Below are 18,399 nucleotides of genomic sequence, written 5' to 3'. Positions count from 1 at the left end.
AGTAGTACAGTGGTAATTCCACTGGGTTAGTAAACAAAAGGCCCTGTCTAATGCATTAGGGACATAAGTTCAAGGCCCACAATGGCAGCTTTTGAAATTTAACTTCAATTAATAAATCAGTAATATGAAGCTGGTTTCAGTGATGGCGACCACAACAACTGTCATCGATTGCTGGGCAAACCCACTTGGTCATGTCCTTTAGGGAAGAAAATCTGCCACCCTTACCTGGTCTGGTCTACACACGTGACCCATAGCAATGTGATAGAGTCTTAACTGCCCTCAGCTTAAGATCAATCAGGGATGGACAACAAATTCTGGCCTTGCCAGTGACGTCCATATCCCATGAAAGAATAAGGGGACAGGTTAAGTGAATGGACAATAACATGGCAGGTGGAGTATAATGTGGGGTAGTGTGAGTTTATTTACTTTGGTAAGAAGAATGGGGAAGCAGACTATTTTTCAAAATTTCTAATTGTCGATGTTCAGGTGTTAAGTTTGTTTTTCGTGAGACTCTTCCGTCCCTGATACAAAGGCAAACACCAACTGTTGTCCGATTCAAAAGTTCTTTATTTGTCTTACATATGCAAGCTGGCAAACTTTTGCTACGTAACTTTCACTCCGTGCTGGGAGTCAGTTCGCAAAAGCTCCCCGAAGCAACAAGGCTGACCCCTTTTATACAGTTTACAATCCCATCAGGTAGATGTGATTTCAAACAAGACTTAACACACATCACCCGATTCAATCAAAAACGAGTAGTTACAGGAATTGCTGTATAAGAAAGAACATCCTATTAAAATATGCATTTACTACTTACAACCTCCACCCATCAGAACATAAGCATAATGTCTTTAGGATACGCCATTTGTTAGCGCAAAAGAGAACATTATCACGTACTCAGCTAGACTCGCGCCCCAGCCGAGCTCAGCAAGCTGGAGCCTGTGGTTAACCTGTTCTGTCAGTTTGCTCCCATGAGCTGTTTCTCTGCCGTTCTTGCAAGCCCAATAGTTCACCTTGCCCTCTACAGTGGACATTAACTCTTTAATATCTCACAGGGAGACATGGGTGTGTTCCCATGGAGAATATAATGGGAGAGCATTTTGCAGTCCAAAAATGAGACCAAACGGAAGTGAGGTAACTGAAATAAATAGATATTGAGCGACGCTGGTGGAAGTCCCACCTTCATTTCCAGCAGTGCACATTTTGTGGAACACAGGTAAGGGCACAGGCCAGGAAGCCGACACCTGCTCATATCGATAAAACCCAAATCGGACCTTTTCAAGATTTCCATCATGCAAGCAGGCTTTCAAAGCCCTCCATAAACCTACTGACTGAGAAGAAATGGGAACAGCCATGGGGACAGGGCAGAAGATCTTGAAAGGCAAGTGAAAGGATGTTTAGGGTCTTAAAGGTGTCATTGAAGGCATACTCATGTTGAGGGACGTCAATCAGGGTGGAGGGAGAGGAAAATGGGGATGGCTCAATCGAAGGCCAAATTCTGGACAGCTACCCATTTTGATGGACCCTCTTTAGGGCCCAGGAGACACTGCACTGCATTTTGCAATGCTAGCCTCTGAGGCTCACACCGGTTGTTAGCACTAAGGGATCATTTGAACTCTTTAAAAAAAATGGCAGCCGCAGTGGGTCATTCAGCAGGATCACTCCAGCGTTGTCAGCCACAGTTCCTGCCTGATGTCTGCCGATTGAGAGGACAGACCCTGCTCCAGCATAAAGTGTGGTCTTCCGCTGGGGACACCCTGTTTTCTCGCAGCCTTGTGACAGAAAATAGGTCAGGATGATGTGAATGGTGCCACCTCCCAATTCCTGCTTCCAGCACAAAAATTTGGCCCAGAAAGTCACATTCAGGTTTGGCAAGCAACTAGAGAGGCAAATGATGTTATTGCAAGGAGACTGGAGTATAGGAACAAAGAAAACTTGGTACAATTGTATAACATTTTAGTAACAAAAACAGAAAATACTGGAAAAGCTCAGCAGGTCTGACAATATCTGTGGAGAGAGAATAGAACCAACGTTTTGAGTCAGGATGACTCTTCGTCAGAAATAAGACAAAGAAAAAAGGACAAGATTTATATAATGAGGGTGGGGAGAACTGTAATTGGAGAAACAAAATGTAAATTGTGATGATAAAGGCTGAGGAAGGTGCAAAGAGCGTCCATTAAGAGATCGGAATGTACGAATGGCAGAACAAAGGTAGAGATTGTCAATGGACAACTTGAGAAATGTGGCAGTTGACCCTGGGGGGTGGGGGGTTTGGGAAGACAAGATGAAGAGCAAGATCTCTGAAGTGGAAAAATAAACATTTGAAGTAATAAAAATGGACGATTAAGATGAAGATTGGAAATTAAATGAAATAAATTGGATGAAGGTGGAGGAGACAGTTCATGCTCTGAAGTTGTTAAACTCAATGTTCAGTCCGGAAATCTGTAAAGTGCCCAATTGGAAGATGAGGTGCTGTTCCTCCAGTTTGCATTGGGGTTTACGAGAACATTGCAAAAAGCCAAGGATAATCAGTGGACAAAAGAACAGGGTGGTGCGTTAAAATGGCAAGTGACAGAAAGGTCACATGAAACACTGCTTCACTTGAAAAGAGTGTTTGGGACCTGGGATGGTCAGCAGGGGGGAGGTAAAGGGGCAGATGTGGCACCTTCTACAATTAAATGGAAAGGTGTCATCGGCGGTGGGTGAGGAATTGGGTGTGATGGAGGAGGGACCAGGGTGTCCCGCAGAGAACAGTCCTGCAGAATGCTGACCGGGTGTGTGAAGGCAAGGTGTTTGAGTGGTGACATCATGCTGGAGTTCTCAGAAATGCTGGGGGATGATCCTTTGAATGCGGAGATTGGTGGGGTGAAAAGTGAGGACAATGGGCACCCTATCCTTGTTCTGGGAGGGAGGAGGTGAGAGCAGTGTCCCGGGAGATTGGTTGGACATGGTTGAGAGCGCTGTCAACCACAGTGAGTGGAAAACCACGATTTAGGAAGAAAGAAGACATATCGGCAGTGCCATTATGGAAAGTGGCATCATCAGAACAAGAGGCGGTGGAGGCGAAGGAACTGAGGAAATGGAATAGAGTCCTTACAGGATATGGTGTTTGAAGAACTGCAGTCAAGGTAGTTGTGGGAGTCAGTGGGCTTGTAATGGACACTGGTGGACAGTCTATCATAAGAATTGGTGACGGAGAGGTCAAGGATGGCAAGAGAAGAGTCAGAGATGGATCATATGAAGATAGCATTTTAGTAAGCCTGCCTCATGAGTATTATGCATGGTTTTGGCCTCCATGTTTAAGAAAGGATATTGAAATAGGCAAAGTGAGTGTTCATTAAATTGGTTTCTTTGATTCCTATGGTGAGACATGGGGCAAATTGGGCCTGCACTCTCTGGAGTTTAGAATAAATGAGAGAAGGTTTCATTGAAACTTACAGGATTCAGAAAGGACTTGATAGGATAGACACTGAGAGGTTGGTTCCCCTTGATGGGTACAGTTTCAAAAGGAGTCAATTATTTTGGACTGAGATGAGCAGAACTTTATGAAGATTTCTCAAAGGGTTGTTAATCTTAGGAATTCTCTACACCAAAGGGTTTTGGATTCTCCCACATTGAGTATATTCAAGGTTGAGATGGATAAATGTTTGATCTCTGAGTCAAGATGTATATGGAGCGGTTGGGAAAGTGGAGTTGGGGACTATCAGCTATCATTGTATTAAGTGCTGGTGCAAGCTCGTGGGGTCATATGCTCTACTCCTGATCCTATTTCTTAAGTTCTTACGTAAATATTGAATGTTACAGAAGGCAATCTGATAACTATATTTGGTCTTTTTATTGTTAAAGATCTGATGTTATATGTTTTACATTACAATCTTTATTTTCAATATTTTACCCTTGTGATGTTGGCCGTTTGAAGAATAAATTGGCATAAGATTTGAGGAATTATTTTGGCCAACTTAATTGGTTTATCTTTCTTGGTTGCTTTTGCAAACTGGCCTTGTTTCTATGAACATCATGAGTGACAGCTTTTAGTCCTGTTTCCTACTTGCTAATCAGTACCACTCATTGTCACTCTCGTATGAATATAAAATTTGAGACAATCATCTCGAAAATATTTGCATTTTAAAAATTGTGAGTATGAAACAGTATGATGGACAAGCAACAAATGTTCTTTTATTAGCTCGATACATATATGTTATGATGACCATGAAGGCCATGGGGTATTATTGATGAGCTTCCTTGTTGAGCGAGGAGAGGCTCACACAAAGAGAAGCAGTCATCAGGGGTTTTAAACCCACTGCTCAAGCCGGACCCGCATTGTAGGTCCAGAGTTGTCGATTGTCTGGCTGGAAGCTGCAGGCATGGCCCTTCTCATGGTGCACAATAAAAGGTGTTTGGTGACAGGAAACTGGCGCTTGGCTGAATGAATACAGTGGCAACAAGGAGAACTTTTTTTCCAGCTCCAGACAACCCCTGTAAGTCTAGAATCTTCTCTTGTAAGAAGAAGCCATTATGCCTACATGAGCCCTATGACCAGTGGCGAAGACTGGGCCCAATATACAGAGTACATAAGTTACTTCTTTCATGCGAAAAACAATAGGTGATATTGTTGACAACATGCGGGGCACTGACTTTCTGTGTGATTAAAAAGCCTGGCCTATCCGATGGCCCTGACTCAAAAATTTTTAAGGAGCTACTAGACCTGTTTAAAAAAACACTACAACCTGAAGTTCTCGATGACGCTACTGTGTCTTTAAGAAATCTATTTGAATTATGTTCTCTGCAGTCTATAAGCAAGCCTTTTTATTTGTTTTTGTTATTGGCACCGTGAGGTCTGTAGTAGCATCTTTTATTGCTGCTTAAATTGTTTAAATGGGGTTTTGTTTATTTTTAATCTGGGCCTAATGTACTCTCTGGGCGTTTGACCTTTTGTGAATTGTTGTGAGAAGATTGATCGACAGGTTAGGTGGGACAGTTTTTTCTCTCTCCCAAGTGTTCTTTTACTTTCAGTTTTGGCTGCTGGCTAGTTAGAAGCTATTGGACTCCAGATTGAAAAGCAGTATTTCTGTGTCTCTCCCTCGTATTGGAAATTTAGTTCTTGGTGGTTGGATGGCTAGTAACTAGAGGCAAGGATTGCCTCTGTCTCTTGATGTGGCTTGCTGGTTAAAAGCGAGAGGCCAACAGTGGCTCTATCTCTACCTCAAGGTCCACTGGAAGTTACAGGGCTGGGAAGTCAGAGTTTTAATTCTCTATCCAAAGGACTAATTCACAGCAGGTGTTGCAGAGCTTGAAAAATTCAGCATCATGTAAGCATCCTTGTTTTCTGTGCTAAACCTGGGACTGGTGTATGTTTGTAAGGAGGTTTGTTTGGTTGGAAGAGTACATTGCACTGTTAAGGTTTATTCAGTATCATGGTTATTTTTTTCTTGTTTGTAATTGGTAAAAATTCTTGCTAAATTTCTTTCTACGTGTTAACTGTATTCTTAAATAAACTTTGTTTGATAAAAGCTTTACTTCTAAAAAAGATAAAAGGGTTACTTAAATCATACCTGAAGTGAAACAGCTTATGCTTACCCATGCCAAATTCCAAGTGCAAAACTTATGGGCTAGGTTGACTTCATAAAACACCTTGGAGTTTTTGTCCTGGATTATAACACCTCTGTAATCCTTCAGTGATATCGCTTCAACATGGCTGGGAAAATTCCTGGGGAACATGACACTAAGCTCTGGGTTAGGTCATGTAAATTGTCCGAATGTTGTGACCGTCTCTTCATAAAATGTTGTGAGACAGATTGGTATGTGGCACAAATGACCTAACCATTCAAAAGAAACTGTTGACAGAACCTAATTTGGACTTAAATAAAGCTACTGAAATAGTCTTATCACTTGAGAATGCAGGTAAAGAGGCTCAGGAAATATAGGGGGCATCAGGCAGCAGTATCCTTCAAATACAGGGAGGGTTCTCATGTAGTCAGTCCTGAATGAAGAGTGGCTGTGTAATTCAGGTGTTAAAGGACCCCTTCCGGTATACCAACCTTAATATTACCACCTGACAGACAAGGAAAGACAGCAACAATGCCAAGGGTATTTAAGAACATACCCCAGAAAGGTACAGTTGCCAGATGATGGGTTATTGCAAGCACTGTCAAAGGGCACAGCCAAGGCAAAATTTCAGGAACAGGCAAAGTACGTGCTGCCTAGTGAAAATACCGAGGCTGGTAACTGTCCGTACCGTGCAGTTATCCTCTCTTCGAGAGACAGGGACAGAACAACTGAATTGTATCATCACAGCAAAAGTTGCCCCAATGATGGTAGAATTACTGGTGATTGGCTATCCCTTGAAGATCGAGGTGGACATGGGAGCTACAGTCTCAGTTATCTGAGTACCAACATACAAATGTTTCCAATCTGGCATCTAAATCTTAAGGTTGGAAGATATGATGGCCAGACTAGCCCCCTACACAGGGGAACCTTTACAAATGAAAGGTACCACAATGGCGCCAGTAACTTACAGGCAGCGATCAGCTCATTGCCCACACATAATTGTACGGGGAAACTTTTTGGAGAGAGATTAGCTGCAGCAGATCTGGCTGAACTGGTTGGAGATCTTCAGGCTAGGCTTTGGGGACCGTTCAAAGTTATTAGTGGATACCCTGGAGTTTCCCAAGGGGGATGGAGAAAAATCAAAGGGAGCAAGGCCAAGATCCACATTGATCCCAACGCTACAGCTAAGTATTTCAGAGCCCTGCTGGAGAAGGTGAATTACTACAATATATCTTTTGATATCAAAGATGTATTTAAGGTGTAGAGAATGAAAGTTTTCTATGAGGTGCATTTGTTGAAATGAGCATTCAACAGGATTGTCCAATTTGGAAGATCTTTATCTAGAAGGTTTCACAGCAGATTAATAGATAGAAGTAAGCAAGTGGATGGTCCAGTGTTTCTGAATCCATTGCATATGAATTTGGCTTACTCTGTAATTTCAGCTATTTAATAGCTTATCATGAAAATAGCACAGGATGATGGAGATGGTGGTATAGTGATAATGTCACTGGGCTGTAATCCAGAGGCCCTAGCTAATGCTTTGGGAAGGGTGGCACTGTGGCATAGTGGTTAGCACTGCTGCCTCACGGTGCCGGAGACCCGAGTTTGATTCCGGTCTTGGGTGACTCTGTCGAGTTTGTACATTCTCCCTGTGTCTGCATGGGTTTCCTCCGGGTGCTTTGGTTTCCTCCCACAATCCAAAGATGTGCAGGTTAGATGGATTGGCCGTGCTGAATTGGCCCTTAGTGTCCCAAGATGTGTAGGTTGGGTGGATTAGCCATGCAAAATGCGTGGGAATAAGATAGAGGGGAGGAGCTGGGTAAGCTATTCTTTTGGAGAGTTGGTACAGACTCAATGGACCAAATGACCTCCTTCAGCTCTGTAGGGCTTCTATGGTTTGATGGGCACCAGTTCTTATTACAGCACAACAACTGGTAGAATTTAAATTCAATTAATAAATCTGGAATATAAAAAGCTGATCCCAGTAATTATAATGAAACTATCATCGATTGTTGTAAAACACATCTGGTTCACTAATTTCCTTTCGGGAAGGAAATCTGCCATCCTTACCAGTCTGGCCTACATGTGACTCCAGGCACAGTGCAATATGGTTGACTCTTAATTGCCCTCTGAAATGACCTGGCAAGTCATCTCAGTTCAAGAGCAATTAGGGATGGGCAATAGATTCTGGCCCAGCCAGTGATGGCCACATCCCATGAAATAATTATTAAAAATCTCTTCTAAAATAATTGAAAATGAAGAAGTGTTACAGTGAAAACAATAGTTTAAAAAAGCATTTGAAGTTATGATTGCTGTAAAATGTTCCTTCCTCCAATAAAAGAACATTGGAGAGCTAAGTACAATCATTAGCTTGTCAGTTAGTTGCCACTGATAATTATATTGAGATTTCCATAGTAGATTGAAGGTATATAGGAGGTACTCTCAAAAGAAGATATGAAATTCAAATCTACATTTGAAAAATACTTTTTAATCTCTCTTGACAGTGTGGTTTCTGACACTTAAATCCCAAGGATTTGTCATATACACTGACAAGTTTAATAGTGACACAGCATCAAAGCTTTACTCCCACATTATACTCAATTACATCCCCTTCGTACATCAATTCAACCATTCTCCCTTCCATTAGAAACTCCTGTTGCTCATTTCTTATTCATAATCTCAACAACAGTCAGTTACACAAAGAAGCACGGTAGCACAGTGGTTAGCACTGCTGCTTCACAGCTCCAGGTTCCCGGGTTCGATTCCCGGCTCGGGTCACTGTCTGTGTGGAGTTTGCACATTCTCCTCGTGTCTGCGTGGGTTTCCTCCGGGTGCTCCGGTTTCCTCCCACAGTCCAAAGATGTGCGGGTTAGGTTGATTAGCCAGGTTTAACAAATTGCCCCTTAGAGTCCTGGGATGTGTAGGTTAGTGGGATTAGCGGGTAAAATATGTGGGGGTAGGGCCTGGGTGGGATTGTGGTCGGTGCAGACTCGATGGGCCGAATGGCCTCCTTCTGCACTGTAGGGTTTCTATGATTCTATGAGGAAAGTAGGCTTAGCCCGGACGGAATAATTATGTCAACTGGTTCTTTTGCTTATTGTAAGTCTTTGGTATGGATAATGAGCTCCAAGGTACAATTTTGGGGTGAATAATGATTGCTGTGTCTGAATAGCTCGGTACATCTTTTTCTGGTACGGTGATGAAGGCAGAGCATGGTACAGCACAGAGGGCCATTTAGCCCAACATGCCTGTTCTAGCTCTCTGAAAGAGTGACCAGTTAGTACCACTCCCCTTGCTCTTTCCCCATAGCCATGTGAATCATTCCTTTTTAAGTGGAGATCCAATTCCCTTTTCAAAGTTATTATTGAATCTACTTCACCTACCCTTTTGATCTCGCTGTAGTGAATGGAGATTTGGCTGAGGGCCAAATTCTCCTTCCTCGCTTGAAGCGACAGTGGGGCACGAAAGGCTGGAAAATACCAGCCTAGATCTCAACACCCCACTGAGTTTAAAAAATAATTCTCCACGTCTGTCCTTGGTTTCTCGGAAGTTATTTTAAATCATTTGGTGACCAGCCCTCCTGCCAATGGACACAGTTTCTCTCCATCTACTCAATCAAAACCTCTCAAATTCTTATGTGATATTAAATCTCTTCTCTGCTCTGAGGAGAATAATTCCAATTTCTCTAGTTTTCTCAATAATACAAAGCCCACATCCCTGATACATTACAGTAAATCTTCTCCACAATCTTAATATTTTTAAAAAATGTGGCGCCATTATTTTTCAAATTGAGATGTGTTTTTATATTGCATACAAGCCATATGTTTTGCTGTTTGTTTTCTATTTATGGTTATAATTTTCAGGCAGTTGTCAATAAATGCTTTGAATTTTATGAATTCTTATTTTAGAGTACAAAGATTAAATATAATTTAGAGATTAAGGGGTTGCATGAATCATGTCTTAGATTTGCAAGTATTATAATAATGTTTGCGAAATAAGTTGGAAAGTGCTTATACATGTAGAAAATAAGGAAGATAATCATAGATGGAAAAGTTGACCTTGTCTAAATCTTCTCTTCTTGTCAAGCCAAGCTGAACTCTATCAAAATTAAGTACTACAGCTGACGAATGCGATAGAGTGGAACAAATAACCTTTTAGCAAGTGGCTTTTTTCTGCACAAAAGCATTCCCTTTGGAAGCAAATTTACCGTCAGTTGGACCAAGATTTCAAATTTGCTTCTGAAATCCAGTCCCACAATGATTACATGGCGAGTCTACTGGATTCCATAAGCAATTAATGCAAATAGAAAATTCTATTATAGACTTCATTCTATTATGATTTATAATAAAAATGACACCTAATGTTAGGAACTGAGGCACTGACCATGAAGAACGGGTATATTTTATACTCTGATGATGTGCTCCTTTCAATGTTTTAATAATAAAGATTTATTATTGGTTCCACTTGGGAATTAGAATTTTATTTATGGCTCATTATATTTTGTAGTTCGATCAATGATTTGTCAGTAATGGAAGACTATCTTTCTGACTGAAGGTCAGCTTATAGGTCTATAAAAGAGTAGAATTTTTCCCGAATAAGAACCAGCATTGGTGAGTTGTTTTTACATCACCAAGAATAGCCATGGATCCATTATTTTTATATGGTGTGGAAGTTTGATTTATATATATTTTGTCAATTCTGACTTGTTGTATCAGGTGATATGTACTATATGAATAAGTTGTTTCAATCACAGTTCATTGCTACTTAAAGACATTCCTGAATAACATTAATTGTAGAAGATTAGATGATAAAACTCCATTTTGTGGCTAAGTACTATAGAATCATAAAATGATACAGCATCTAATTCGGCCATTTGGCCCATCATACCTGTACCAGCTCTTTGAAAGAGCAGTCAATCAGTCCACTGCCCAATCTTGTCCCAATGTCCCATAATTCTTTCATTGTCATGTATGTATCCAATTCCCTTTGGAAAATTGTTAATTAATCAACTTCCACCTTTCTTTCGGGCAATGCAATCCAGATCAGCATAACTTCCTGCACAATCTTTATCCCTCTCATACCACCTTTGGTTTTTCTGCCAATCACTCTAAATCCGTGTCTTTTGGTTACTGACCGTTCTGCTCCTGGAAAGTGTTGCTCCTCACTTACTCTATCAAAACCCTTCATGATTTTTGAACAGCTCATCTTTCTCTAGTTTCATTCTAAACAAATCCCGCTGCACTTTCTCTGAGGTCTTGACATCTTAAAGTACAGTAACTGCAATTGAACATAATTCTTGGTCATTCTTGCTGAGGCCGGACCAGCTTACTTTTTATATAAAGGTTTAGCATAATGGCCTTACATTTTTTTCTGCCTTTATGAATGAAACCTGGGCCTGGCTTTTTAAAACATTCGCAACTTATCTTACTGGCTTCAAAGATCCCTGTATATACATCAGATCCCTCTTCTCCTGCACAGGCTTGAAAATTATACCATTTAGTTTATGTTACCACTTTTCATTCTTCCTGCCAAAATTCATCACTCGACACATTTGCCATGTGCCTTCCAATTTATCAATCCATTTATGTCCTTCTGAAATCAGTTACTGTCATCCATATTGTTTACTACATTTCAATATTTCATGTCACTGCAAACTTTGAAATGATGCACTCTATACCTAAGTCTAGTCATTAATATATAGAGCAATTGCCCCAACAATGATCCTGGGAGACACTACTGCATACTTCCCTCCAGTCTGAAAGACAACTGTTCACCACTACCCACCATTTTCCGTCCTTCGTCAAAATTGAATCCATACTGCTGCTCATACTCCTATGGACATTGATTTTACCAAGTCTATTATGTGGCACTTCCTCAAAAAGCTTTTGAAATTCCATGCACACAACATAAACCACATTTTACTTATTAACCCTGATGCTGCTCTTATCAACCACATTGTCCTCATCAATAACTTCATTATTTGCCTATCCTTATCCAAGTGCACATTAATTTCATCCTGGATTTGTGTCATGTGTTTGTCCATCACCAGTATTTGGCTAATTGATCATTGAGGGATAAGCCTTTCCACTCTTTAAACTAGGTGTGCAATGTTTAAAATCCTCCAGTTCACTAGTGCAGTCCCCATGCATTTATTGCATTTTGACCTGGACTGCTCCTCTATTCTTCATTAATTCTAACAACATAAATATTGTTTATGGCCCTTCATTTATATCAAACCTGTCTGGTATAATAGTTTATTTGATCAAAAGTATCATTTCTGCCTCTCCCCCCACTGCCCCACCCCCTCAAATTTTTATTTCCCTAACTTTCCTGGATATTTGGCACTTTTGAATATTAAGCACCTTTCCTCTCTTACCTTGAGCTAGATCTCAAGAGTCACTATACAGAGAAGCATGTGGTGACTTGTGCCTGAAACTCACCAACGTTATTTACCACACTACATGCATTTAAACATATGCACAGAAAACCTAACTTGTATTGGTAGCTATTTGCCCATGTTTGATTTTTCCCATCCAATTCTGAACTATTGTTCTGTGCTATTTTCTCACTTAGTTCTCGGTACAACTTGTTTCTCTTTAATATTTCATTCTGCTGCCCATCCTCCTGCTAAACTAGGATGTGAATATCCCCCATTCCAGACAACATTATTTACCAAATGAGGAATAGTCTAATCAGGGCTATGAATTTTTGCTTCGTAGCCCATCGATCAGCAATGAAGTATGTTCTGAACATTTGTTACTCACTGACTTGCAAGAAAGCACAGCCCTTCATCTCTGGTTCATCTTCCTTACCCCATCTGATATTTCACTGCCTTTAGCAGTTCTAGTCAATCCAATCAACCAGCATTATTTTTAACATGGATATATTCATTTCTGGGGATTCTGTTTCTCTTGTTAAATCATTTAAATATTTTTCATGTGAAAAATTAATTAAGAGAAGCTCAAAAATGTAATTTATTCCACTAATTATATCTGCTCAATATATTAGTGGTGAAATATGTTACCTTTCAAATGTACATATTTCTATTGCCTGCTTTACTGTTTAATGGATAGTTTCCTGGGTATTTTTCTTTATCGAGATGGTTATGTTAACTGAAACTCTTGTTCCAGTTAATTGATAGACACAAAAACTCGTATCTTTAAAGCAAATCACGTCTTTATTAGGAAAATGTAAAAACAACTTTACTTATGACTGCTAAGGACTGATTCTCTTACACTGTATTACAAATAAGTGCTTTGATTTCCCCTATAAATCTACTATCATAAGTTTACAAACATAGATTTTGACTACTTACACTTACCTAATGGACCTGTAGGGGTGTCTCTACCCACTCGTGCTGGTTAGGTGGGGAGAGGGGTCAGACTTAATCAAGCTTAAAGCGTGAGGTTTCCTCTTTTTTTTCTTTTAATTATATTATTTAAAACTCTAATATTTATCCTCTGAACTTGGCTGAAAAATGTGTACTCTTACACATAGGCATTGATCATAGGCACATCATTCAAATTATAGTTTGGGTTATTGCAGGATGCCTGACCTTAGGACAGTTGTCCTCAGCCTTTTTGATTCCATCTTGTATTTGGTTCTTGTCCATTTGATCGATTAGAATGAGCTTGTTATCAGGGATGTGTGTTGTTTCCATCCTGTGGATTAGTCATGGTGGAAAATAACGATTATCCAGAATCCTGCTGACTTTATTACCCGTCATAAAACCAAAGACATTTGTTGCACGTAAACAGAGAAGTCCAGACACTTAAAGCCTGGATTTAAAACCTCTTTTCTGAAGTTAGCCATTTTCCCATCAGGCTATTGTAGTATCCTTTCTTTGCTTGGCCATTTTGAGCTCGTCAGCTATAATTTACCATGAAATAAAAGGAGACGGGGCAAACTGGCTGTGGAGAGAATTGTAAGGACACGTAAGAGAGTGGTGAATCTGTGGAACTCCTTGCCGCAGAAGGCTATGGAGGTCAGGTCATTGAGTGTCTTTAAGACAAAGGTAGATAGGTTCTTGATTAATAAGGGGATCAGGGGTTATGGGGAAAAGGCAGGAGAATGGGGATGAGAAAAAAGTCAATCATAATTGAATGGCGGAGTTGACTCGATGGGCCGAGTGCCTAATTCTGCTCCTATGTCTTATGGTCTAATCCCCTTTCAGGTGCTATTTTTCTTGACAAGAGTATCTCTTGGCCTTGAGATCAAGAAGAAAAGCATGTTTGTTACACATGCTTGTAATGCAGCAATGGGGCAATTTTCAATTTTGTCAGCATTGAATTTTTAAGATAGTATCAAGACTAAACAATGGACAGAATCGAGTGATAGGGGATTAAATTGTAAAGAGAACAGAAGCGTGTTTCTGCAGCTTAAAAGAGACTCCAGGATGTATGTTACCTCCCTGGTGTCAGGGTCAGGATGTCACTGAAAGGCGGCAGGGCTTTCTGATGCAGGAGGAGAAACAGACAGAGATCGTGGTACATATTGGACCAATGATATCGGGATCAAAAGGGATGAGGTCTTGTAAGCAGAATTTACGGAGTTAGGAAGTAAATTAAAATCCAGGATCCAAAAGATAGTAATCTCTGGATTACATCTGGTGCCATGTGCCAGTGAACTTAGAAATAGAAGGTTAATCATATTGGGCCATTTTTGGGAACAGTGGGACCTGTACAAGGTGGACAGGTTGCACCTGAACTGAAATGGTACTGGCGTCCTTGTGGGGAGGTTTGCTGATGCTGTTGGGGAGGGTTTAAACTAATTTGGAAGGGGTGTGGGATCCTGAGAGAAGGTTCAGCAGGGGAAGATGCACAGCCAAAATGAGAAGAAACAGCAAGTGAATCAGGAAGGCATATAAGTTATTGGCTAATTAAGACACAAGGGAGATTGGCAAGATTAGTTGGTATTTATTTTAATGCAAGGAGTCTGACAAACCAGGCAGATAAGTTGAGAGCACAAATTAAAACATGGGGATATAATGGCATTGCTGTCTCTGAGACATGGTTTAGAGAGAGGCAGGATTGGCAACTCAATATTTCAGGATATAGGATCATCAGGCGAGACAGGGAATTAGATAAAAGAGGAGAAGTGTCACAATTTTGATCAGGGAATCAATTACAGCAGTAAGGAGGGGCAACATCTTAGAAAGTTCTTCTAATGAAGCCATATGGGTAAAACCAAACAAGAGCAATCTCATTGCTGGGTGTGTTCTCCTGGCTCCTGAACAGTCTAAAAGGAAATAGAAGAGCAGAAGGGCGGCACGGTGGCACAGTGGTTAGCACTGCTGCCTCACAGTGTCAGGGACCAAGGTTCAATTCCAGCCTCGGGTCGCCGTTTGTGTGGAGTTTGCACGTTTTCCCTATATCTGCGTGGGTTTCTTCCTGGTGCTCCGGTTCTTCCCACAATCCAAAGGTGTGCGGGTTAGGTTGATTGGCCATGCTAAATTATCCCTTAGTGTCAGGGGCTTTGCAGGGTAAATGCGTGGCGTTATGGGGATAGGGCCTGGGTGGGATTGTGGTCGGTGCAGACTCAGGTGGGCCAAATGACCACCTTCTGCACAATAGGGATTCTATGATTCTATGATATGTAGGCAAATTTCAGAGATGAGTAAAAGTAATAAAGTAGTGATAGTGGGGAATTTCAACTTCCCAAACATAACCTGAGGTAATCATAATGTGAAAGGCTTAGAGGGAGAAGAATTTTTAAAATGCATCCAGGAGAGCTTTTTAAGCCAGTATGTAGAAGGTCCTACAAGAGAGGGGGCAGTCTTAGACTTGCTTTTAGGTAACTGAGCCAGGCAAGTAGCTGCAGTATCGGGGGGAGTGGGGGAACATTTTGCAGACAGCGATCATAACTTCGTTAGATTCAAGATTGTTACAGAAAAGAACAACAATGGGCCAGAAATCAAATCGCTAATTAATAAGATCAGATATGATTTGGCCAGAGTGGACTGGGAGCAGACATTGTGATGGAACAGTGGGATGTACTCAAGAAGGAAATAGGGAGAGTACAGGGCGAACATGCTCCGATAAAGAAAAGAGGTAGCACCAACAAATCCAGTGAACCCTGGATATCGAGGGATATACAGCATTGGATAAAGAGAAAAAGGGAGGCTTATGGCAGAATAGAATCTAACAAATTAGAATGTGCAAGAGGGAACTTTAAAAAGAAATTGGGAGAACAGAAAGGTGACATGAAAGAATATAGGCAGGTAAAACAAAGGAAAATCCTAAGTTGTTTTACAAGTGCATTAAAGGTAAAGGTATAACCAGGGAAAGAGTTGGGCCCATTAAGGACCACAATGCATGGAGCCGGAGGGCGTAGGTAGAGTTCTAAGAGAGCCAGATTAAATGTTTCCCAAGCTGTTGAGTGAGGCAAGGAAGAAAATAACAGGGGCGTTGGCAATAATTTTCAATTTCTCTCTGGCCACCGGAGAGGCGCCGGAAGGACTGGACGACAGCCAATGTGGTACCATTATGTGAGAAGGGAGGAAGGGATAAATCAGGAGACTGCTGGCCATTTAGTCTAACCTCAGTGGTGGTTTTTAAATTTTGAAGTTTATTTATTTGTGTCACAAATAGGCTTACATTAACACTGCAATGAAGTAACTGTGAAAATCCCTGAGTCGTCACACTCCGGCGCCTGTTCGGATTACCTGAGGGAGAATTTAGCATGGCCTATCTGTGCTGTGCACCTCTGTGACTTTATCAGTCACCCTGCAGGAAGGCATGACCCTGCTCTCCACAATAACTCTAGCCACCACTTCGGAAGCTTCTCCGGAGCTTCCATCACAATTCTTCATCCCAGTGTTCCTGCAGCCTCAGCAGTTGGTGCTGTTTCCAGTGGCACAGCTGGATCTGAAGAGCTGCCGGACAGATGATCGGCTGGGAACTCTAGAAAGCGGCATCATCATCCTGAAAGCCCCTGGGACCCCAATGGCTGGTGGGTCAAGTGCCTGGTTGAGACTGGGGGGGTGCGGGAGGGAGAGTGGCCACTGCAGGACTGTCTCCAGCTGGGGGACTGGGCCACCATGGCAGCCATGAAATTCAGCCAAAGTGGTTCTGTCTGCTCAGCCAAAAATGCCAAGGTTTCCTCCAAAGTAGCACTTTGCCATTAACATCAACTTGGATGCCAAATGGAAAATAGTTTTAGGCAGCAGGCTTCAGATAAACCCATTTATAATCAGAGGGTAAATATACTTCCTGCAGGGAAATCACATTCTAAGTGCATAAATTGGAAGCATATTTTTACAGGTCGCAGTCAATATTTGCTTTTGAAGTGTTCCATTGTTCAGTAGGATATGTCGCATTTCCTCTCCAGGTTTGGCCTCTCATCTTCCATTCTCAACAAACTTGAGTTCATTCAAGTTTCCGTTGTTTTATATCCTTAAGTGGCACTAAGTCATGCTGAGCCATCACCCTGACCTTGTTAATCTACACTGGCTCCTGATCTACCAACCCTTCCATCTTAAAGTTCAGGGGGAACAATTAATTTGTGCAGCAATATTTAAAAGTGGTGCTCGACAAATTAATTCCCTCCCCACCTCGCCTTTATCTTTGTGTTCAAATCCCTCCTTCGCCTTTGACTCCATGTTGATGACGATCTTCAGCTATCCAGGCCCCACGCTTTGGAATTCCCTCCTTAAATCTGTGCACCTCTCTCTCTCTCTCCTCCTTTAAGACACGCCAAGCTTTCGACCACCTGTGCAACATATTTTGACTCTGTTTCAATTTTCTTGTCTGATTGTTTCTCTTGCAAGCTGAATTGAGATGTTTTACTATATTCAAAGCACCATGTAAATGCATGTTTTTGTTGTACAATAAAGCTAGAAACTGAACAGCTGATTTTCTTTTCCCAAATAGCTGAAGATGGCTGTGGTGGAACCCTGCAAGGATCCAGTGGCATTATTTCCAGCCCGAACTTTCCCGGCGAGTATTACAATAATGCAGACTGCACCTGGACTATTGCTGCGGAGCTTGGGGACACCATTTCTCTCATTTTCACAGATTTTCAGCTTGAAGAAAAATATGATTACTTAGAAATTGAAGGGTCAGAGCCACCATCGATATGGTAAGTGGATAATCTTTCAGTTTCCCGAAATGAAGTGTTAAAATACAATTTCCAGTCTTCCAACTGTTCTTTGTCTATGTTTCTATTCAATGAGAAACTTCAGTTATGAGGGTAGATTGGGTGGTTGGGACTGCTCTCCTTGGAGAGAAGAAGGCTGAGAGGAGATTTGATAGGTATGTACAAAATCATGATGGGGTTGGAAAGTGTAGATGGGGAGAAACTGGTCTCCCTCATAAAAAGATCAAGAACGAGAGGTCACAGATTTAAGGTGATTTGCAAAAGAAGCAAATGCATTGTGAGAAAAAACTTTTTCACATGACGATTAGTTGGGGTTTGGAATACACTGACTGGAAGAGTGGTGGAGACAGGTTCAATCGAGGCATTCGAGAGGGCATTTAATGATTATTTGAGTAGAAACAAAGTGCAGGGGAATGGTATTAATGCTCTTAAGAAGAGTCGGTGCTGACAGATGGGCCAAAAGACCTCCGGCAGTGTAACAATTCTGTGATTCGGTGATATATTTTGGAGGGAAGAATCGTAGTAATTTGTTTCTCCTGCATTTCTTTAGTTTGATCTCGAAAATTAATCAGATTATTCTCTTGGGCAGGAAGGGAAATTTAATTTACATCAGATAGTAGTAGGTTTATGAACTACAAACCAATAGTTAATCTGTTACAATATAATTATCTACCTTGATTGAAATATTAAAATTCAGTTGTACCATTTGAGCCAGATTTTAATTGACCTGTTGTGTTATTTTGCTGGTACCTAATCAAC

General features: G+C 41.2%; 1 protein-coding gene across 1 annotated transcript in view; it reads left to right on the top strand.

Moving 5' to 3' along the window:
• The window catches only part of csmd3b (CUB and Sushi multiple domains 3b), a 1,683,329-nt gene that overhangs the window by 657,949 nt on the left and 1,006,981 nt on the right, over positions 1–18,399 (top strand). The window contains exon 5 of the mRNA XM_078215503.1: positions 17,415–17,622. Coding sequence (XP_078071629.1) covers positions 17,415–17,622 — 208 coding nt within the window. The remainder of the gene's footprint in view (positions 1–17,414; positions 17,623–18,399) is intronic.

This window comes from Mustelus asterias, chromosome 7 (assembly GCF_964213995.1).
Source record: "Mustelus asterias chromosome 7, sMusAst1.hap1.1, whole genome shotgun sequence".
Taxonomy (NCBI): domain Eukaryota; kingdom Metazoa; phylum Chordata; class Chondrichthyes; order Carcharhiniformes; family Triakidae; genus Mustelus; species Mustelus asterias.
Note: the sequence above shows the minus strand (reverse complement) of the source record. Positions and strands in the feature narration are given on the sequence as shown.